Source organism: Salmo salar, chromosome 04 (genome assembly GCF_965601325.2).
Source record: "Salmo salar chromosome 04, fSalSal1, whole genome shotgun sequence".
Lineage (NCBI taxonomy): Eukaryota > Metazoa > Chordata > Actinopteri > Salmoniformes > Salmonidae > Salmo > Salmo salar.
Genome location: NC_138294.1, coordinates 46,677,535 through 46,699,638, shown reverse-complemented (window position 1 = coordinate 46,699,638; position 22,104 = coordinate 46,677,535). Strand labels below are relative to the sequence as shown.

The following is a 22,104-nucleotide window of genomic DNA, read 5'->3' as shown; positions in this document are numbered from 1 at the left end:
CCTTATGTCTTAACATGGACACATTTACTCGAATGGCAGTTTCGTACTAGTTCATAATGTATTTCTTGGAGTACATATAGGTAACGGCCAAAATAAAGGAAACACCAACATTAAGTGTCTTTAAAGGGGTGTTGGCCGCCAGAACAGCTTCAATGCGCCTTCGCATACATTTCAGGAACTCTATCAGAGCGACGCGACACCATTCATCCATGATAAATTCCACCATTTGGTGTTGATGGTGGTAGAAAACGCTGTCTCAGGCGCCGCTCCTGAATCTCCCATATGTGTTCAATTGGGTTGAGATCTGATGACTGAGACACACACACTTTAAACCCCCTATGCTCCTTTGACATCCCTCTTGCAAAGTCACTGAGATCTCTTTTGCCATGGTAGCCAAAATAATGGGCAACTGGGCATTTTTATACAGGACCCTAAGCATGATGGGATGTTTTATTTGTTTTAACTCAGGAACCACACCTGTGTGGAAGCACCTGCTTTCAATATACTTTGTATCTCTCATTTAGCCAAGTGTATCCTTTATTTTGGCAGTTACCTGTATATACAGCGCAGACCCCAGATGACGTACAGGAGTTGTTATTCAACCACTGTGGGTGAATTTATCAAAGAAGATATAGCATGACTCTCAGGAGTGGTAGAGCACATAGTTGGTGGGAAAGGACATTTTAGATTTGGAGACTCATTGTGCTGGTGAACTCATTGAATACTCATTAATGAAAGGTGTTTGGACTGAAATCCAAACCATATGGGTTCGGGCCATCCCACTACTGTCATACTGCATGAATACTTCTAGATTCCATTGGCATAAGAATTATCTTCATTATCATTATAAGTCTACAGGCCTAAAATGTTCTGTACAGTGTCTTAAGGAAGTATTCACACCCCTTGACTTTTTCCACATTTTGTTGTGTTAAAGCCTGAATTTAAAATTGATTACATTTAGATGTTTTGTAACTGGCCTACACACAATACCCCATCATGTCAAAATATAATTGTTTTTTTTATGTTTGCAAATTAAAAATGAAAAGCTGAAATGTCTTTAGTCAATAAGTATTCAACCCCTTTGTTACGGCAAGCCTAAATAAGTTCAGGAGTAAAATTGTGCTTAATTTCGGGATCGGTGTCCCATCCACGGGACGGTTGAGCTAACGTAGGCTAATGCTGCTGAGGTTGAATGTAAAAAGAACATTTCCCAGGACATAGACATATCTGATATTGGCAGAAAGCTTAAATTCTTGTTAATCTAACTGCACTGTCCAATTTACAGTAGCTATTACAGTGAAATAATACCATGCTATTTTGTTTGAGGAGAGTGCACAATTTTGAACATGAAAGTTATTAATAAACAAATTAGGCACATTTGGGCAGTCTTGCTACAAAATGTTGAACAGAAATGCAATGGTTCATTGGATCAGCTCATACAGTGCTGCCATCTAGTGGCCAAAATCTAAATTGCACCTGGGCTGAAATTAATACATTATGGCCTTTCTCTTGCATTTCAAAGATGATGGTACAAAAAAAGACAAAATAACATTTTTTTTTCATGGTATTATCTTTTACCAGATCTATTGTGTTATATTCTTCTACATTCCTTTAACATTTCCACAAACCTCAAAGTGTTTCCTTTCAAACGGTACCAAGAATATGCATATCCTTGCTTCAGGGCCTGAGCTACAGGCAATTAGATTTGGGTATTTCATTTTAGGTGAAAATTGAAAAAAAGGGGCTAATCCTAAGAGGTTTTAACAAGCCACATAATAAGTTGCATGGACTTACTCTGTGTGCAATAAGTGTTTAACATTATTTGTTTAATGACTACCTCATCTCTGTACCCCACGCATACAATTATCTGTAAGGTCCCTCAGTCGAGCAGTGAATTTCTAACACAGATTCAACCACAAAGACCAGGGAGGTTTTCCAATGCCCCGCAAAGAAGCAGACAGAGTGAAAAGAAGGAATCGTGTTTGCAACAAGGCACTAAAGTAATTCTGCAAAAAATGTGGCAAAGCAATTCACTTTTCATCTGAAAACAAAGTGTTACGTTTGGGGCAAATATTACACATTACTGAGTGCACTCGCCATATTTTCAAGCATAGTGGTAGCTGCATCATGTTATGGGTATGCTTGCAATTGTTAAGGACTGGTGAGTTTTTCAGGATAAAAAATAAACAGAATGGAGCTAAGCACAGGCAAAATCCTAGAGAAAAAACTGGTTCAGTCTGCTTTCCACCAGATACTGGGAGATGAATTCACCTTTCAGCAGGACAATAACCAAAACTCAAGGCCAAATCTACACTGCAGTTTCTTACCAAGAAGACAGTGAATGTTCCTGAGTAGCCGAGTTACAGTTTTGACTTGATTCTGTTTGAATAACTATGGCAAGACCTGAAAATGGTTGTCTAGCAATGATCAACAACCAATTTGACAGAGCTTGAATAATTTTTGAAAGAATATTGGGCAATTGTTGCACAATCCAGGTGTGGAAAGCTCTTAGAGACTTACCCAGAAAGACTCACAGCTTTAATCGCTGCCAAAGGTTAACATGTATTGACTTGGGGTTGAATACTTATCTAATCAAGATGTATCAGTGTTAAACTTTTTATATATAAAAAATGTTTTACAATAAAAAATAAATGTTCTTCCACTTTGACATGAGTATTTTGTGTAGATCGTTGACCAAAAAAGACAATTAAATCAATTTTAATCCTACTATGTAACGCAACAAAAAAAGTCAAGGGGTGTGAATACTTTCTGAAGGCACTGTATGCGTTTGTGCTGTCTCATAGGATTCCAGCCAGATTGGCCTGCTGAAGGAGCTACTGGACCTCCAAAAAGACATGGTGGTTATGCTGCTCTCTCTATTGGAGGGTAAAAATGCATTTTTATGACAGAATCTTTCTGCTGTTTCTGCCTTTTCTCTTTAATTTCTCTCACCTCCTTTATTATTTGCCTCCATTTTATGCCATGTTTCAGGTAATGTTGTGAATGGCACCATTGCCCGTCAGATGGTGGACATGCTGGTGGAATCGTCCAGCAACGTGGAGATGATCCTCAAATTCTTTGACATGTTTCTCAAACTGAAGGACATTGTGGCGTCAGACGCCTTCCGTGATTACGTGACCGACCCCCGAGGGTTGATCTCTAAGAAGGACTTTCAGAAGGCCATGGACAGCCAGAAACAGTACTCTCCCTCTGAGATCCAATTCCTGTTGTCCTGCTCAGAGGCCGATGAGAATGACATGATCAACTTTGAGGAGTTTGCCGACCGCTTCCAGGAGCCAGCTAAAGACATTGGATTTAACATTGCAGTGTTGCTGACCAACCTGTCTGAACATGTCCCTCATGACCTCAGGCTGAAGAACTTCTTAGAGCAGGCAGAGAGTGTACTCAACTACTTCCGCCCCTTCCTGGGCCGTATAGAGATCATGGGTGCCAGCAGGAAGATAGAGCGTATTTACTTTGAGATCAGCGAGGTCAACCGCACACAGTGGGAGATGCCTCAGGTCAGAGAGTCCAAACGACAGTTCATCTTTGATGTGGTCAATGAGGGGGGCGAGTCGGAGAAGATGGAAATGTTTGTCAACTTCTGCGAGGACACCATCTTTGAGATGAACATCGCCTCCCAGATCTCAGAGCAGGAGGAGGAGAAGGAGGAGGAGGATGATGATGAGCCGGCTGAAGGAGGAGCTGAGGCAGGAGGAGGTGGAGGGGGAGATGAAGAGGGCAATGGAGAGGAAGGAGAGCCAGAGTCCAGCTCTGCCTTTGCAGACTTCATCAACAGCTTATTGAACTTCCTGAGTATCTTCACCTTCCGTAACCTGCGCAGGCAGTACCGCAGAGTGAGGAAGATGACCATCAAGCAGATAGTGGTGGGTCTGGCCACCTTCTTCTGGACTATCCTCATTGGCATCCTGCACTTCATTTACAGTGTATGTAAGGGCTTCTTCCTGCTCATTTGGCAAACTCTATTTGGAGGAGGCCTGGTGGAGGGAGCCAAGAACATCACAGTGACAGAGATCTTGGCCAGTATGCCCGACCCCACCCAGGACGAGGTGCACGGGGACCTGCCAGGGGAGCCTAGGACTGGGGAGGAGCAGGAAGCAGGAGGGGTGACTGACCAAATGGACACAGGCGGTGGAGAGGAGGAGGAGGAGGACAACCAAGACAAGGAAGGTGGGGGGCCACCACGCATTGATGCTCCAGGAGGACTTGGTGACATGGGAATTGAGGCCACTGTTGAGCCTCCTACTCCTGAGGGTACTCCTTTGACCAGGAGGAAACAGGTGAGGCACCTTTCCTATTTAATGCAGAGACTAAAAAGTGCATTGTGAGCTTTCCAGTAAAGTATGTCTACATTCACTTATACTAATTAGCTTTTCTTGTGGTTTGCAGCAACCAGAGGAGGGTGCTGCTGCAGCTGCTGATGGCCAAGCTGCTGAACCTGCTCCTGCTCCTGCTCCTGCCATAGAGGAGCCCCCTCCAGAGCCCGAGAAGGCAGAGTGAGTACCTCAGGCCATCTTCCTACATGTACAGTAGATAAACCTGTCCTGCCTCCCTACACTCTCCCATCCCCCTTTATTAACCAATACTGTACATGCGTTCATCTTTTGGTGTTGGAACGTGCTATAAACCAAACACCCCATTTACTTAATTTTCAGCACTGAAAATGGAGAGAAGGCTGAGAAGGAAGCCGAGACCAAAGAGGAGGAGAAACAGGAGCAACCGAAGGAAAAGAAGGCCAAGGATAAGAAAAATAAGAAACAACACCGCGAGCAAGGGTTCCAACTCTGGACTGAGCTGGACATCCAAAGAAACAAATTCTTGGTTAGACATGGCAATTCAATAATTGCTTTCCTCTAATCGTTTTTGTGACGTGCTGATGTGGCAATTTGGATACTGTCAATTCCTCTGTCCACCTGTGATTAATACAACATTTTGTCTCTTTCTTTCCCAGAACTACCTCTCTCGGAACTTTTACAATCTGCGTTTTCTGGCACTGTTCATTGCATTTGCTCTAAACTTCATTCTACTCTTCTACAAGGTGAACAAATTCTTACAGTATATATAAAAATAGCTGTCACTTGAAATACACAATATATACAAAAGTATGTGGACACGCATTAGTCTTCCCTGTGGCTCAGTTGGTAGAGCATGGTGTTTGCAACGCCAGCATGGTGTGTGCAACGCCAGGGTTGTGGGTTCGATTCCCACGGGGGGCCAGTACAAAAGTACCAACAAAAAAAAAAGTGCATGAAATGAAATGAAATGTATGCATTCACTACTGTGAGTCGCTCTGGATAAGAGCGTCTGCTATATGACTAAAATGTAAAAAAAATGTAAAAAATTACACCACTTGAGAAATTTCCGGTCCTGCTAGAGCTGCCCCGGTCAACTGTAAGTGCTGTTATTGTGAAGTGGAAACATGGTACAGTAGGCTACACAAGCCTACCATTTGATTTGATTTGAAGCTCACAGCGGGACCACCGAGTGCTGAAGTGCGTAGACCGTAAAAATCTGTCCTCCTCAGTTGTAACACTCACTAACGAGTTCCAAACTGCCTCTGGAAGCAACGTCAGCACAAGAACTGTTCATCGGGAGCTTCATGAATTGGGTTTCCATGGCAGAGCAGCAGCACACAAGCCTAAGATCACCATGCGCAATGCCAAGCTGGAGTGGTATAAAGCTGGCCACCATTGGACTCTGGAGCAGTGGAAATGTCTTCTCCGGAGTGATAAATCACGCTTCACCATCTGGTAGTCCGACAGATGAATTTGGGTTTGGCGGATGCCAGGAGAACACTACCTGCCCCAATGCATAGTGCCAACTGTGAAGTTTTATGAAGGAGGAATAATGGTCTGTTTTTCATGGTTCAGGTCCCTTAGTTCCAGTGAAGGGAAATCTTTACGCTACAGCATACAATGACATTCTAGACGATTCTGTGCTTCCAACTTTGTGGCAACAGTTTGGGGAAGGCCTTTTCCAGTTTCAGCATGACAATGCCCCCGTGCACAAAGCGAGGTCCGTACATAAGTGGTTTGTGGAGATTGGTGTGGAAGAACTTGACTGGCCTGCACAGAACCCTGACCTCAACCCCATCGAACACCTTTGGGATGAATTGGAACACCGACTGCGAGCCAGGCCTAATCGCCCAACATCAGTGCCTGACCTCACTAATGCTCGTTGCTGAATGGAAGCAAGTCCCCGGCCGCAGCAATGTTCCAACATCTAGTGGAGGCTGTTATAGCAGTAAAATGGAGAAAAACCCATATTAATGGCCATGATTTTGGAATGAGATGTTTGACGAGCAGGTGTCGACATACTTTTGGTCATGTAGTGTATCTGACCATCATTTGATTTGTTTTATGTGTAATACCCTCTCCAGGTGGGAAGTGACATGTGGTTGTATAGTGTTCTGACCTAAACATTACATATAACCAGGGTTTTAGAATTTTAAATTCAAAGCACTTCCTGAATTGACTGCCTTCAATTGGAATTGACCTCATCCCTGCATAACACGTCAAGTGTTAAATGTTCACATGCATCTGTGTTGTGTCTCTGCCTGTGTCCATTGTTCAGGTGTCGGACAGCCCCCCTGGAGAAGGTGATGAGGTGGAGGGCTCTGGCATGTTTGAGGGCTCGGGGGTGGGGGCGCTGTTTGAGGGCAGTGGGCTGTTTGAGGGCTCAGCAGAAGAGATGGAGGGATCTGGTGGGGATGAAGGAGGAGATGAGGAGGAGGAGGAGGGCCCAGTCTACTTCTTCTTGGAGGAGAGCACTGGCTACATGCAGCCCACTCTCACATTCCTGGCCGCCCTGCACACAGTCATCGCCTTCCTCTGCATCATCGGCTACAACTGTCTAAAGGTGAGGTTCATGCAATAGTAGATACAACTACTGCTACTCCTACATACATACATACATACATACATACATACATACATACATACATACATACATACATACATACATACATACATACATACATACATACACATACATACATACATACATACACATACATACATACATACACATACATACATACATACATACACTTCTACTACAGTGGAGGCCGCTGAGTATCTTCCATTCACTCCATTCCAGCCATTATTATGAGCCATCCTCCCCTCAGCAGCCTCTACTGTACTACTACATACTAATCAAATCAAACTGTGTTAGTCACATGCGCCGAATACAACAGGTGTAGACCTTACAGTGAAATGCTTACTTACGAGCCCCTAACCAACAATGCAGTTAAAAAAATATGGATAAAAATAAGAAATAAAAGTAACAAGTAATTAAAGAGCAGCAGTAAAATATCAATAGTGAGACTATATACAGGGGGGTACCGGTACAGAGTCAATGTGTGGGGGCACCGGTTAGTCGAGGTAATCTGTACATGTAGGTCAAGTTATTAAAGTGACTATGCATAGATGATAACAACAGAGAGTAGCAGCGGTGTAAAAGGGGGGAGGGGGCAATGCAAATAGTCTGGGTAGCCATTTGATTAGACGTTCAGGAGACTTATGGCTTGGAGGTAGAAGCTGTTTAGAAGCCTCTTGGACCTAGACTTGGCGCTCCGGTACCGCTTGCCGTGCGGCAGCAGAGAGAACAGTCTATGACTAGCGTGGCAGATTGTTGTTGCCTACCCTTACCACCTGGGGGCGGCCCGTCAGGAAGTCCAGGATCCAGTTTCAGAGGGAGATGTTTAGTCCCAGGGTCCTTAGCTTATTGATGAGCTTTGTGGGCACTATGGTGTTGAACTCTGAGCTGTAGTCAATGAACAGGAATTGGCTGTCTCTTTTGTCCAGGTGGGAAAGAGCAGTGTGGAGTGCGATTGAGAATGCGTCATCTGTGGATCTATTGGGGCGGTATGCAAATTGGAGTGGGTCTAGGGTTTCCGGGATGATGGTGTTGATGTGAGCCATGACCAGCCTTTCAAAGCACTACATGGCTATCGACGTGAGTGCTACGAGGCGGTAGTCATTTAGACAGGTACCTTTGCGTTCCTGGGCACAGGGACTATGGTGGTCTGCTTGAAACATGTAGGTATTACAGACTTGGTCAGGGAGAGGTTGAAAATATTAGTGTAGACACTTGCCAGTTGGTCCGCGAGTGCTCTGAGTACACGCCCTGATAATCCGTCTGGCCCCGCGGCCTTGTGAATGTTGACCTGTTCAAAGGAAAGTGTGATCACACATTCGTCCGGAACAGCTGGTGCTCTCATGCATGCTTCAGTGTTGCTTGCCTCGAAGCATAAAAGGCATTTAGCTCGTCTGGTAGGCTCGCGTCACTGGGCAGCTTGCGGCTGTGTTTCCCTTCGTAGTCCGTAATAGTTTGCTAGCCCTGCCACATCCGACAAGCGTCAGAGCCGGTGTAGAAGGATTCAATCTTAGTCCTTTATTGACGCTATGCCCGTGTGATGGTCCATCTGAGGGCATAGCGGGATTTCTTATAAGCGTCTGGATTAGTGTCCCGCTCCTTGAAAGCAGCAGCTCTAGCATTTAGCTCGGTGCGGATGTTGCCTGTAATCCATGGCTTCTGGTTGGGGTATGTACGTATGGTCACTGTGGGGACAGCGTCGTCGATGCACTTATTGATGAAGCTGGTGACTGAGGTGGTATACTCCTCAATGCCATTGGATGAATCACAGAACATATTCCAATCCTGTAGCGTAGCATCCGCGTCATCTGACCGCTTTCGTATTGCGCGAGTCACACTACTACTACCACGACATACTACTACTACTACATACTACACACTACTAATACATACTACTACAACTACAATAACAACAGACATCAAGTGTATCTTTGCCCCATAACAGTTAGTGGGATTCTTTTCATCAAGAACACGAGTGATCTGCATTATGAAATAAACAACTCAATGACAACAGACAATGTGTGTTCCTCTCAGATCCCTCTGGTGATCTTTAAGAGGGAGAAGGAGCTGGCCAGGAAGCTGGAGTTTGATGGTCTTTACATCACAGAGCAGCCTGAGGATGATGACATCAAAGGCCAATGGGACAGACTGGTCCTCAACACACCGTAAGCAAGCTCCTAGAAGTCCACCTCTACCAATAATATTATATCATCTCCTTTCAGAAAATGTTAGGAATTACAGCTTAAATGATGCACATCTTTCCACATTTCTATTCACAGTTCTTTCCCAAACAACTACTGGGACAAGTTTGTTAAGCGAAAGGTAAGACACTTTTTGGTCTTGGAGGCTATGTAGGGAGGAAGTTGGTCGAGTTGGTCTCAGGATGGAATGGTCCATGTTGTATGTCTGTGTGGCCAGGTCCTGGATAAGTATGGAGACATTTACGGCAGAGAGAGGATCGCAGAGCTCCTAGGCATGGATTTAGCCTCGCTGGACGTCAGTCAACAAACTGATAAGAAGCCGGAGGAACCAGACAATTCCACGTTGGCCTGGTATTAACCAATGCTGTTATACACACTTCCAATGCTGTTATACACACTTCCAATGCTGTTATACACACTTCCAATGCTGTTATACACACTTCCAATGCTGTTATACACACAAGATACACATATCTTGATAGGGGAGCTTTTCATGGGGTTATTGAGCCACTTAAATTAACAGTATATTGTTAACCCTACTAGCTACATAAATATAAGAACATTTTGTCATTGAAATCCAATCATATATTTTTCAGGTGTACATCTATTGACTTTAAGTACCAGATCTGGAAATGTGGAGTTGTGTTCACAGACGGGGTAAGAGGGATCATAGATGAATAGTATTTTCTATATTTGTGCTGTAGATGTATTGGTTATAATAATTGTTCATTTTCATACTGTAAGTTGAAGACAAACTTTATATTATTATTTCAATCTCTTCCCCCAGACTTTTCTCTATCTGTGTTGGTACACGATCATGTCCTTGCTTGGACATTACAACAACTTCTTCTATGCCTGTCACTTGCTGGACATAGCCATCGGTGTGAAGGATCTGCGTACTATCCTGTCCTCTGTCACCCACAATGGGAAACAGGTAGGACCTGAACAGTAACACCCTTCCAGCCTCCGTTTTTCAGTGAATGTGCTGCTGATACGACTCATTTCCTGTTTCCCCTCCTAGCTCATGATGACATTGGGCTTGTTGGCAGTGGTGGTGTATCTCTACACTGTAGTGGCCTTTATCTTCTTCCGCAAGTTTTACAACAAGAGTGAAGATGAGGATGAGCCGGATATGAAATGTGATGACATGATGACTGTGAGTCAGCTCTATGCTATACCATATACTCTATAGTCGTACAGTATGTTTGAGTTTACTTACTACTTCACTATACTCAATGTGCTCTCTTCCCTCCACTTGTGTCAGTGCTACCTCTTCCACATGTACGTGGGAGTGCGTGCTGGCGGTGGCATAGGGGACGAGATCGAGGACCCGGCGGGAGACGTGTACGAGCTCTACCGGGTGGTCTTTGACATCACCTTCTTCTTCTTTGTCATTGTCATCCTGTTGGCCATCATCCAGGGTATGGCACCGTCCCTCTTATGCATTCCAAAACGCTACTCCACCACTGTACAGAACCTCAAGCAAGGGCAATCTCGGATATCTAGTCAGAATTCCATTCGGCTGTAAGGGATGTGATGGCTGTGAGATTGTGTGTTTCCTACAGGTCTGATCATTGACGCCTTCGGAGAGCTCCGAGACCAACAAGAGCAGGTTAAGGAAGACATGGAGGTACAGATCTTTAAAAAATATATATATATATTGTATCTTTGGCGTTCATCATTTTTAGGTGAGTTTAAGTCAGTAACTTAGTTATGCACATACCATCATCTTGCCTACTGTTTCTGTTTATTTGATTCTTGTAGACCAAGTGCTTCATCTGTGGAATTGGAAGCGACTACTTTGATACGACGCCGCACGGCTTCGAGACCCACACCCTGGAGGAACACAACTTGGCCAACTACATGTATGTGTTCTCCCTGTCATCAGTCAACAGTGTATGTCCATCCGCCATCACGCTGACCTGCCTGTCTGTCTGTTCTCTACAGGTTCTTCTTAATGTACCTCATCAACAAAGATGAGACGGAGCATACTGGCCAGGTGAGTCTGTCAGTCGGTCTTTGTGTTCGTGGCACCAAATGCCTCACGTTTTGTAGCCATTCATTTCAATTGGCTGTCTCTTCTTTTCTCCCTCTGTCCTGGTTCCTCCTCTCCTCTGTTCCAGGAGTCATATGTGTGGAAGATGTACCAGGAGCGAGCGTGGGACTTCTTCCCTGCTGGGGACTGTTTCAGGAAGCAATATGAGGATCAGCTTGCATAACCATACTACTACAATTTGTAGGTTTAATAACATATTAAACCGTACTGAAATAGCTGTACTATACTGTATGGAAGAGAGTTGGGCCCAAACACATGCAAACTAAATAACTGCGTTTAGAAGTGTTTGTAGCAATGTCAAGTTGAAACATACAGTGACAGTAATTCTTGAAATGTCATTGTGCGAGTGAATGTGGGAAAATACTCCCGTTTGCCAACACACACAAATATTCTCAATAATTAAGTGCATTATGCATGTCAATTTTGTAAAACTTCAGTGCCTAAATTATTGGAACAAACTTTATTAGTCGCATGCTACAGCAGCATCTTGATACTGTACCAAAACTGTCATTATTGGTATAGTACTTTGATACCCGGCTATCTCCTCCTACTCATAAAGCAAGAGATACCGGTACCAGATATACTGTAAACACAACTGGAGTATTGTTGATGGTACTTTATCCTTTAAAGCTATTTACACAACAGTCTCGTAGATAATATTTTACCAGCCCACTGGAAAAGCTCTAGAACCACTACATACAGTACAGTATTGACTTTAAATGCTCTTCAACTGCTGCTTTTCAATTGACAAGGTTTTTCCTGAAATGTTCTTTGTATCTGTTTTAATTATGACTATTTCTCTCAACAGAACTGACGATGGTTACTGTGTTGTTGACGTAGTAACTAGGGTTTGTGTATTTATTCGTTTTTAATTTATTGAATGTATTTTAAGCCTGGCTAGTCTGAACGCCATGAATGCATTATTGTATCCAGTACCTTGTTTAGTTTGAGGGAACTCACTATTTTGTTTTCTTAAAACCAAAAAAAATACTGGTTTATTAATGGGTTTGTTCATTGGTTTATTAAATAAAGGCTTTGATGCACTTACAGTTTGATGTAGTTTCCTTTCAGTAAAGGATTATACCAATTTATTACACAGTCCGTGCCAACGGATTAGTTGATTTGGTTTCTTAATATTCATATTGGGAAGATAAATATTTATTTAGCATGTGATTGGTGGCAATTGACTACAGTGTATACAGTATGTACACAACTGTTGAACTGTCCGTAACACAACCAATCCTTGATTTGTTTTGATCTTGTTCATTTGGACTACCGTATTGTAGTGAACTTGTCTACTTTCTTCAGTATTTATTCACAACTACTGGAAGTCCCTCTGTGTGCCTTTATACCTCACTTCCTGAAGACCCTCCGGTCCCATCCTTCTCCTTCCCTGTTGTCCTGCCCGTCGAGAAGGAGAGAGGAGGTGGGGGAGGAGGAGCAGGAGGCCTGGAGCTGCAGGGTGGGGCTTGACGAGGAGGCCATCCAGCTCAGGCTGTCAATAGAGTCATTGAGATAGGGCTGGGCCTCGCGCTGAGGGCAGAGTACATAGCGATCAGCGTGATGATGATGCACCTGGACGGTTTCCAGAGGGCCCATGTTCTTCTGGTAGGACGGGTGAGTCAGTCCAAAAGGCTCCCAGCCCCCCACGGCCCCCGACAGAGAGCCTGAGGGCTCCTCCATGTTGACGTAGAGCAGGTCATCGGCCTCCTCCTGCTCGGGCATCTCCTCCAGGGCTTTCTCCAGGTCACAGCGCAGAGATGGGAACCCCGGGCGGTCCTTAGGACTCAGTAGCCAGCAGGAGAACATCAGGGAGTAGCTACAGTATAGAGGACATACAAAATTCCCCAAAATCCAGATAATCCAGGAAAGGTAGAGGTACATTGGTTGCCTCTACTATACACCACTAAATAACAATAAGTCATACTACTCAATGATTTATATGTACAGATCCAGAAACAGGCACTCACATGGTGTCCAGGCAGCTAGGGGGCTGTTTGAGGCGGTTGCCCTGTCTAAGGTAGTCGTAGATCTCACTGTTTTCCACTCCAGGGTAGGGCGTCTGCCCCCGAGTGGCTATCTCCCACATAGTCACTCCAAACGACCACTTCGAGAGAGGGGAATAAGCGCCGTCACAAAAAGAATGTTCTTGTATTTACTCTTTGTTATGAATTCTGCTGCAGGATGTTAAAACCCAAATACAGTAGGAGACATGGGTCACAATGTAGCTGGACAAAGTTAGGATAGCTCACCACATCACTCTTGGTGGTGTACACTCGGTCTGCCAGGCTCTCGATGGCGATCCATTTTACTGGCATCTTTGAAATGCGTCCTTGTCTATAGTAGTCTCCATTATAGATCTTCTTGGATAGGCCAAAATCAGCCACACACACAGTCATATTCTCGTTCAGCCTGCAGGACAGATATATACTGAGTGTACAAAACATTAAGGACACCTGCTCTTTCCATGAGAAACTGACCAGGTGAATCCAGGTGAAAGCTATGATCCCTTATTCTTGTTAAATCTACTTCAATCAGTGTAGATGATTTAAGCCTTAAGGCAATTGAGACATGGATTGTGTATGTGTGCCATTGAGGGTGAACGGGCAAAACAAAAGATTTAAGTGCCTTTGGTAGTAGGTATGGTAGTAGGTGCCAGTTGCACCGGTTTGTGTCAAGAACTGCAATGCTGCTGGGTTTTTCACACTCAACAGCTTCCCGTGTGTATCAAGCATGGTCCACCACCCAAAGGACATCCAGTCAACTTGACACAATTGTGGGAAGTATTGGAGTCAACATGGGCCAGCATCCCTGTGGAACGCTTTCGACACCTTGTAGAGTCCATGCCCTGATGAATTTAGGCTGTTCTGAGGGCAAAAGAGGGTGGGTAGAACTCAATATTACGGCGTTCTTAATGTTTTGTACACTCAGTGTGTATGTAGATGAGCACAAACAACGTAATAGCAACATAAAACAGTACTGTTACTCGTATCACTCAACTTGTTTCACAATCATTCTCTCAGACTATCACAGAAAAAACATTGAAGAGTATGTGTGAGAAACAGGGGACACAGACAGAACAGAGGTGAGAATCCTCACATGCAGTTTCGCGCTGCCAGGTCTCTATGGATGAACCTCTTGTTGCTCAGGTATTCCATTCCCCGTGCGATGTCTGTCATGAACTTCACCAACATCTGAGAAGGCAGGGACTGATGAATGGAGACAGAGACGATAAGATACAGACAGGGGGTGGCTATACAGCAGCACCAATGGAACATGTATGAAAGGAGAAAAGAGCGTAACGCTACAATTTATTTGTGTAACAAAAACTTTGCCCATCTGCGTGGGAGGGGAGGGAACTGACCAAAGGACTGTCCCCAAGTCGAGAGTAGAGCAGGAAACTGTGCAGGTCCCCATGTTTCATACAGGGCAGGATGACGACAGGGGATGGGTAGCCTCCCCTCTCTACCGTCTGCAGACACACTCCTACAGGGAGGGTTGGGGAAACAACAGAATGAATCTACCTACTTGGTAACGGACTCTTGCGAGAAAAAAAACGACGGCGTGTTAATAGTAGCGCGATAAGTGACAAAACAAAATCAGCCCAGTCTCTCACCGAGGAGTCGCATGACGTTGGGGTGGTCAAACTCCTTCATACAAGCAGCCTCCCTGAGGAAGTCCTCCATCTCGGTGCGGGTACAGATGGAAACTACGAGAGGGAGAAGGAGAGGGTGGCTGAGGTCAAACTGACACATACTGCACCATGGGAGACGGACGTGGGGACATCCGACACTTGTCCGATCACTCACTCTTCATGGTCTTCACAGCCACTTTCAGGACAGTCTCTTCATGCACCAGGAGGCCTTCCATGACGGAGCCAAACTCCCCTGCACATCAAGACATGGACATGTTGTTAGTCAGCTGGGTGTATCTGGGGATCTAAGCCTCTTAAGGGTCATGGATGTAGGAGTTCATTACTGACTAGGTTACAGTACATAACGTATGATGAAGGCTTCAGTCAGAGCTCACCCTCTCCCAGGGTCTTGCCCAGGGTCAGCTTGTGTCGGTCCACCATCACATCCTGCAACTTCTGCTTCAGTTCGTCACTGATCACCAGGCTGTTCACTGCGGAAAGGGTTAATACTCTCTCTTACACAGAAACGGGGATTCTTAGAACATTAAATATTGGAAAATAACTTTCGCGTTAATCCTCTCCCATTGCCCTTAAACAAATGAGAAATTCCGTTTCGAAAAACAATACAGAATATGAGTCCGTTATTGTTCGACTGTTGTAGGCTTTACAGTCTGTTTTCTCTTCCTGTTTGCCTTTTCACAACAATGCGTGTTGAAACAGAATGCTCTAGGAACAAACACATTCCAAAACTATGATTTAAAACATTTCCCAATTGTACTGAAAGCCTTGTCCCCCTAAGAATAATAGCAGTGTGACTCGACAAAGATTTGAACTCTCAAACTAATATCTCTGTGTTCTCCAGCGGATTGTGTTAACAGCCAGATCTCGACACCACTCTGCCCCACCGCATCTGGCACAGCACAACATTGAGCAAACGGATGAAATCTGATTTTCAACATCTGTTCCTGAACTCCCACACTTCATGACACACCATTTGCTTCCAAGGCGTTTTACTGGTGACTGTTTCTCTGACGTCACTGGCATGCCAACTCACATGTGGCTTCATTCGACTGGTGATTGTAGGTGCGTCGGGCTCTGTATCTTACTACGAAGTCCCCACCCCCGTTTCTCATAGGGTAAAATGGTTTCCTGTCGCGCAACACACAAACACACAGGTGTTTTTAATTGATCATCGAACAGTAACGACAACAACAAAAAATGAAACGAAGGGATACAGGGAGAGCCATAGGTACATACCCAAAGCATGTCTCTCTTTGACGCAATATGATTGCATATACCACGATGAACCCTATCAAGGCCAGACTGACAGCGATCCCCATGATCACATACCACCAATGCCAGGAAAATGCCTGACGTGGGGAGAAATCTAAAAAGGCAGGAAAGAGAGGTATGTCAGCTATTACACAGACACTAAAATAGGCTACCTAATGAATCAACCTAGAACATTTGGAATCTCCTGCTGTTTTCTCCTCTCCTTTGGCCCATCCCAACCATCCTACTGTCTCCCTCTGTTCTGTCCAGACTCACCAGGCTGTTTCTGTTTGAGGGTTTGGACAGGGCTCCAGGGGCCACACCCTGCCACAGTACAGGCACTCACACTCAGGGACACACTGTCCAGGAGGCTGGAGAGAGGGATAGCTAGTTCAGAGGACTGAACTGACTCCATAACAGCCTGAAGCAGGAAAACAAAACAACAGCAAAGATGGTGTGTGAGGGGGAGAGAGAGAGAGAATGCCTACAACATATGTTTACTTTGACAACTGTGACATGGGTTACCTTGGACTTGTTAGGGGTTCTGTACTCCACTCTGTACCCTAGTATCTGGCCATTCAGTCTGCCTGGTGGCTTGGTCCAGCTGACAATAACCTCTGTTCCATTAAACAGTCCACTCACATTGTCTGGTGCTGCCTCTGGTACTGTCAGATCCATGCCAAAAAAGGAATCATTTTCACAACATATCAAAATGACCTGTAACACACACTACCAGACTCATGTTGTTAAAACCAGTGTGCAAAGTTCCGTGCGTAATATTTATCTTATTAAGACAACAATGTAAATAAAGGCATCTTTGTCTGTCACGTTGTGAGTCATAGCGTGGGCTGCGGCTGGACCCTGCCTGGTGATGTCATCGGTGAGTGTTCCACTGCTGATCGTTTCCACATGTGGCTCCACCTCGGCCAACAAAAACACAAGCACCTTCCCCTCTCCCTCCATCTACCCGGCTCTCTCTCGCTCGCTCCCTCAGCCCGCGCCCCTCTCACTCCCCTCTACCTCTGACCCAGGAGCAGTGGAGAGAGATGTAGATGGGAGGGATAAGATACTTTTACTTTGTGGGGAGGTCAGGAATATAGCTCGCTCGCTCACACTCACACACACACACACACACACACACACACACACACACACACACACACACACACACACACACACACACACACACACACACACACACACCTTACAGGTCTGTGCCACGTCATGCGCGCATGTTATTTTCAGATAAATAGGAGAGACAAAAGCAAAGAGTCTAAATGGTTTGGTTACGCTAAGAACTAGGAGTCATGAGTTATCTACCGCATGCAACAACAAAAAAGTGTTTGAAATAAATCAATTTGACGGTGACTTCTTTTTGCTTCACACGGTCAGCACCGTTTAGCTAATGGAATCAAATGAATCCAAACATGCATTCTCCCAGCACAAGAAGGGTGTTTTCTTTTAAGCCTGACATCTGGTAACTGATTTGATAGAACGAGGACTTTTTCTTCAGTAGGAAAATTCTTCATTGGTCAGTTGATGGTGTGTTGATGTGCACTGCACCACTGTGAAATTGGCTGTTTCCCCCTTTCCCCTTCTCTCCGAATGTCTCTCTTTCTATTTCCCTTCTACACAAACATGTCTACATTACAGACTGCGGAAAGCATGAGTTGGCATGGAAAAACCGCTTCTCCACTCGCCATAATTCAAACACACTGCAGCATTATATGGACACAGCAGGATTGAGCCACCTCTGCCAAACCATGAATAGAGAATGTTTAATCTGTTTCCCTCCTGCCCTCAGTACCTCCTCCGTCGCTCAAGCAACTTTCTCAATATAGAAGTTTATATTTAAGAACACTTTGGATGGAGAGAAGGGTGTTCTTACTGGCAAATGTGACTGCCTGTTGCCAGCTCAGAGGAATAGCACTGAAAATCTTGATTTAACGTCAGGTTCCATCCATCTGGCCCTTCTCAGATGAATATTTAGAATGAAACACTAGACCCCTCTGCTTTTCAAAACCATAAACCTGTATCTCTTCTGTCTGTTCTATCAAAAACACTTGAGATTCCTTAACCAATTCCAAAATGTTTTTTTTTCTTTTTCCCCAGAACAATCTTTGACCCATAACCAGCCTAGTTTCACAGCGAGTCACTCAACTCTCATTGTTCCCCCTGTTAGTCACTGACCTCTGCTACATAGGTATCGCACTTTAACATGAACTTATTTTACTGTAAGTCACTCAGGACGAAATCATCTGCTAGAATACCTAAGAGTTGTAGATGTGAATACATATAACAAAATACATGATCGGTAATAGAATGCTGTAAACACACGCTGATGGGTTGTGGGTAGAGGACTGTGGCAAACAGCTTACCTCCTTCGGATGTGCGCAGTGTTACCCATGGTGTCCAGGGGGAAGCACCCTGACTGCTACGGCAAGCCACCCTCACGTCGTAGGAGGAGTAGGGCTCCAGGTCTGGGATCAGGTGTCGGGCAGGTGGGACAACGTTTACATTCTGATTGTGGATCAGGTGATTAAGCAATGCAGTGCGGTCAGGACCAGATGGAGCTGCCTGTATAGAGCACACAGAGACAGGATACACCCCTCCAAAGCCAGGCTCCCAGGAGATCAGCAGGGAAGAGATGGTAACCTCTACAGCCTGGACTTCATGTGCCTGGGAGGGAACCACTAAAACCAAGACAAGAGAGGTAGTCATGAATAAGACCAAAGAAATCCACATCATCATAAGTCGTTTACGTTGAACGCCTTCCCTGTTGGTACAGACCTGTCACTGTTCCGGAGGCTGAGGTAGCTACACCTTTACTGTTGTGGGCTTCACAGGAGAAGCTGCTTGTATGGTTGAGGCCTAACAACAGGGATGCAAGGAGGTGGTCGGTCAGAGGGAAGACTGACAGAAAAGCAAATAGACAGTTACAGAATGCGGTTTCAATTTTAAGCCTGTATAATGTGCTGTTTGTAAGCAAAATGCAAAAGTAAGAGAAAAGTCTTTACCTGTGAGGTTGAGAGTGGAGGGAGAGTGGGATACCGGGTCCTGGAGAGTGTTGAGTGGTCCTCCATTCTGCAGCCAGATGATCCTGACAGGTTCTGGAGGCCCATGGGCCATGCACTGCAGGCTGAGGCTAACATTAGCCACTACTGTCACGTCATGAGGCTCCACTGCGAAATGAGGGATTCCTGGAAAAGACGATGAACTGTGAGTAAGATACTGTAGAAAATAAAAAGACAGATTATTGAAGAGACAGACAGAAACTCTACCTTCTAGCTGAATGACCCCTTCCTGAGACATCAAGTCCTTCTGCCCCACTGTTGCCATGCAACAGTATCTCCCAATGTCTGACAGTTTCACATGATCAATTCTGATGACAGACAGACATATTACTATCACCGAAAAAAGGTAAGTCAGACCAAGAATGTGTGACATAAACAGAGAGGGAGAGAGTCGTAATGGAGAATGACCTGAGTTCACTGATGGTCAACCAACTTCCTTCGGTGACAGGCACTTGGACTTGATTGGTGTCAGAGTAATCCAAGGATTTACCGTCCCTAAACCACACTACATCCGGAGGTTCCTCTCCACCTCCATCTCCCTGGAGAGTACAGAGCACCTGCACCGGCTTACCCAGGGATGAGGTTACATTGGCTGGGCTCTTCACAAACTGAAACACTTGATTCAAAGGACACACATTAATCTGAATGTTAAACTGACATTCAGTAAATATTGTCCCTAAATTAGATTCATGCATACCAAGTTCACTTGGGGAAGCATGAGTTAATTTTACACTATATTTAATGGTAAACTTATCTTGTCAATTAACTGTAATATTAGCCTAACCCTATATACCAGCCTAAAACGTTCATAAGTAAGATAAACCGTAAAGAAAAGCACATACGTTTTTCAAATAATACAATTTAGAAAGTTTTTCAAATGATAAAACATACGTTATGATCATTTCTGAGAGGTAATTTATATTGCTAAAATGATAACATAATCTCTGTTATCATCAATGCTGACTCACCTGGCACAGGGACCACTGTACCTATACCCATCAACAGAAGAACAAATAACGGCAAACACCCTCTGTTGCCCTTCATCCTCGTTCAGGTTTGCTTTTGAAGAACAAGATTGGTCTCTACTACGACTAAAATTATGCCTCAGACAGACATCTTTACATCCTTCCTGGCAAGAAATTTGTCATCTTCCTCGCACACTATCCACGTTAGACTATTTCTTGAAGGTTTCAGACGCTTTCCAAAAAGTTATCCTTGAGAGTAGACTATGCCATTCATGAGCAATTATTGAAACAGTTTTTCTTCTTCCAGGAGTCGAATTCACAATATAACCTAATACTGCTGGATATGATGTAGCCGATCCCCGAGACTGAATTTAGTTTAATAGGCAAATAGTCCGCGAGTATTAGGCATGTCTCTCAGAATTGAATTACTCATAGGGAAAACTTTAGCTCTTGACTAGCTCAACTGGCCGCAAGATGGCGCTATTATTCCATTGCGAAATAATAGCGCCTTCTTGCGGTCGGTTGGGCTAGCCCTTGACATTTATTTTCCCTCCATTACTCCCTCTTCTTCATTCACTTTTCTGACTTTCATGCACACTCAACCATTGAAGAAATAGTAAATTGAGAATACTGTATACTTTTAGAGAATTTGTTCCGCCCCTAGCATACATTACATACTATGAAGAAATATTTGTTCTATTTATCTGACGTTAGAAAGTATGCTGCGTTCGTAACCAAATGGGATGTGGGAATTTACCAGTTGTGAAGTCGTAAGTACCAGTTGGATGCATTCAAGTGGTCTGAAGTCTTTTAGAAACGCTGATTTGTTAATGGCAAACAAGCATTATGTCAATAAAATAAATATAATTTAAGATGCAAATGTCCCTCCTGGGTAAATCCATTTGAATTCAATCACTTTTTGACAGCACCCCTTTTGATTTGAACGAAACCTTCCATACATATTTTGCCCATTGTAGAAGTGCTCAGAAAGGGACTTTTTGGACCTGAATGACAAAACATTCAAGAAATAAAGGTGCTCAAAGCTCACCTATTTTGCGTACCCCACCATACCATGAGACATCCATGTCTTCATCACTGGAAAAGATAAACGGTTGATATTGATATAATTTAAAAGCTTACAAACAGGCTTGTCAAACTATTTAATAATTTGTTGAAAAAAATGGTCATTTTTAACCTTAAACGTCAATTATCTAAAAACCTGTAAACTCCAATTGTTTTCATATTCACATATAGTGTAGCTTAGACCCTATTTTACATCATCTGAGTTTTTCGTGTTGTGTTGCCATTGGTTGACAACATTCTCTTGAATACATGTTTAGGCTGATAAATTTACTAAAATGGGAGAAATTAAATGTCAACTTTCGAATGGCACCACAAAGATGGTTGTTGGAGGTTCACACATCAGAAAATGTTGACTTGGATGGGAATATTTGTTGTTTTAAATTATACTGTCAACCTCCATATTGAAATCATAGAAATATAGACAATAATAGACATGACCATTAAAGTTTAAATTAGACTGTGGGAGGCCCGGTGGCCATCTTTGTGGCAGTAATTAGAAGTTATAATTTCAATTAAATTTAAATGTCAATTGTGTACCAACTAAATTGCAGTGGTCTGAAGGGATATGTCCATTCCATAAATTATATTTCTATGATTAAAATGACACCCATACTGTATTCAAGAGCATGATGTGTCTCAACCGATGGCAGGCACAACACAAAAAAAATATGAGTTTAAGCGTTTTTAGATAATTTACGTTAAAGGTTAAGAAAAACAATTTTCATTCAAAAACATTTTCTTTCAAGAAATTATACAATAGTTTGAGAAGACTGTTTGCTAGCTTTTAATTAAATAATATCAAACACAACCGTTTATCTTTTCCAGTGATGAAGGCATGGATGTCTTATCGTATGTTGTGGTAGGGTGAATTTGGAAATGGTCGGACATCATATAAACTGGGACAGTTTAATCCTGCCGTGTT

The 22,104-nt window shown here is 43.8% G+C and overlaps 2 protein-coding genes across 8 annotated transcripts in view; one reads left to right on the top strand and one right to left on the bottom strand.

Moving 5' to 3' along the window:
- ryr1a (ryanodine receptor 1a (skeletal)) overlaps window positions 1-12,203 on the top strand; it is a 71,374-nt gene extending 59,171 nt beyond the window's left edge. For all 7 annotated transcript variants that reach the window (XM_014196271.3, XM_082974452.1, XM_082974450.1 and 4 more), the window contains 17 exons: window positions 2,805-2,886; window positions 2,992-4,301; window positions 4,411-4,517; window positions 4,677-4,842; window positions 4,973-5,059; window positions 6,595-6,879; window positions 8,932-9,062; window positions 9,177-9,219; window positions 9,316-9,449; window positions 9,695-9,755; window positions 9,886-10,032; window positions 10,120-10,254; window positions 10,363-10,519; window positions 10,664-10,728; window positions 10,863-10,963; window positions 11,046-11,097; window positions 11,222-12,203. In XM_014196271.3, the coding sequence (XP_014051746.3) occupies window positions 2,805-2,886; window positions 2,992-4,301; window positions 4,411-4,517; window positions 4,677-4,842; window positions 4,973-5,059; window positions 6,595-6,879; window positions 8,932-9,062; window positions 9,177-9,219; window positions 9,316-9,449; window positions 9,695-9,755; window positions 9,886-10,032; window positions 10,120-10,254; window positions 10,363-10,519; window positions 10,664-10,728; window positions 10,863-10,963; window positions 11,046-11,097; window positions 11,222-11,317 (3,159 nt within the window). In that variant the 3' untranslated portion in view covers window positions 11,318-12,203. The remainder of the gene's footprint in view (window positions 1-2,804; window positions 2,887-2,991; window positions 4,302-4,410; window positions 4,518-4,676; window positions 4,843-4,972; window positions 5,060-6,594; window positions 6,880-8,931; window positions 9,063-9,176; window positions 9,220-9,315; window positions 9,450-9,694; window positions 9,756-9,885; window positions 10,033-10,119; window positions 10,255-10,362; window positions 10,520-10,663; window positions 10,729-10,862; window positions 10,964-11,045; window positions 11,098-11,221) is intronic.
- A 21-nt stretch (window positions 12,204-12,224) lies between these two features.
- On the bottom strand, window positions 12,225-20,538 carry LOC106603086 (tyrosine-protein kinase receptor UFO). The gene is made up of 18 exons (XM_082974475.1): window positions 20,103-20,538; window positions 19,543-19,750; window positions 19,342-19,442; window positions 19,078-19,260; window positions 18,851-18,931; window positions 18,439-18,753; window positions 16,586-16,725; window positions 16,337-16,481; window positions 16,046-16,175; window positions 15,843-15,937; window positions 15,184-15,279; window positions 14,964-15,041; window positions 14,771-14,863; window positions 14,519-14,640; window positions 14,254-14,363; window positions 13,407-13,566; window positions 13,125-13,261; window positions 12,225-12,973 (listed from the first exon to the last, which is right to left on the bottom strand). The coding sequence occupies exons 1-18, from the start codon at window positions 20,176-20,178 to the stop codon at window positions 12,508-12,510; spliced, it is 2,736 nt and encodes a 911-aa protein (XP_082830601.1). The 5' UTR covers window positions 20,179-20,538; the 3' UTR covers window positions 12,225-12,507.
- Window positions 20,539-22,104: the final 1,566 nt, after the last annotated feature.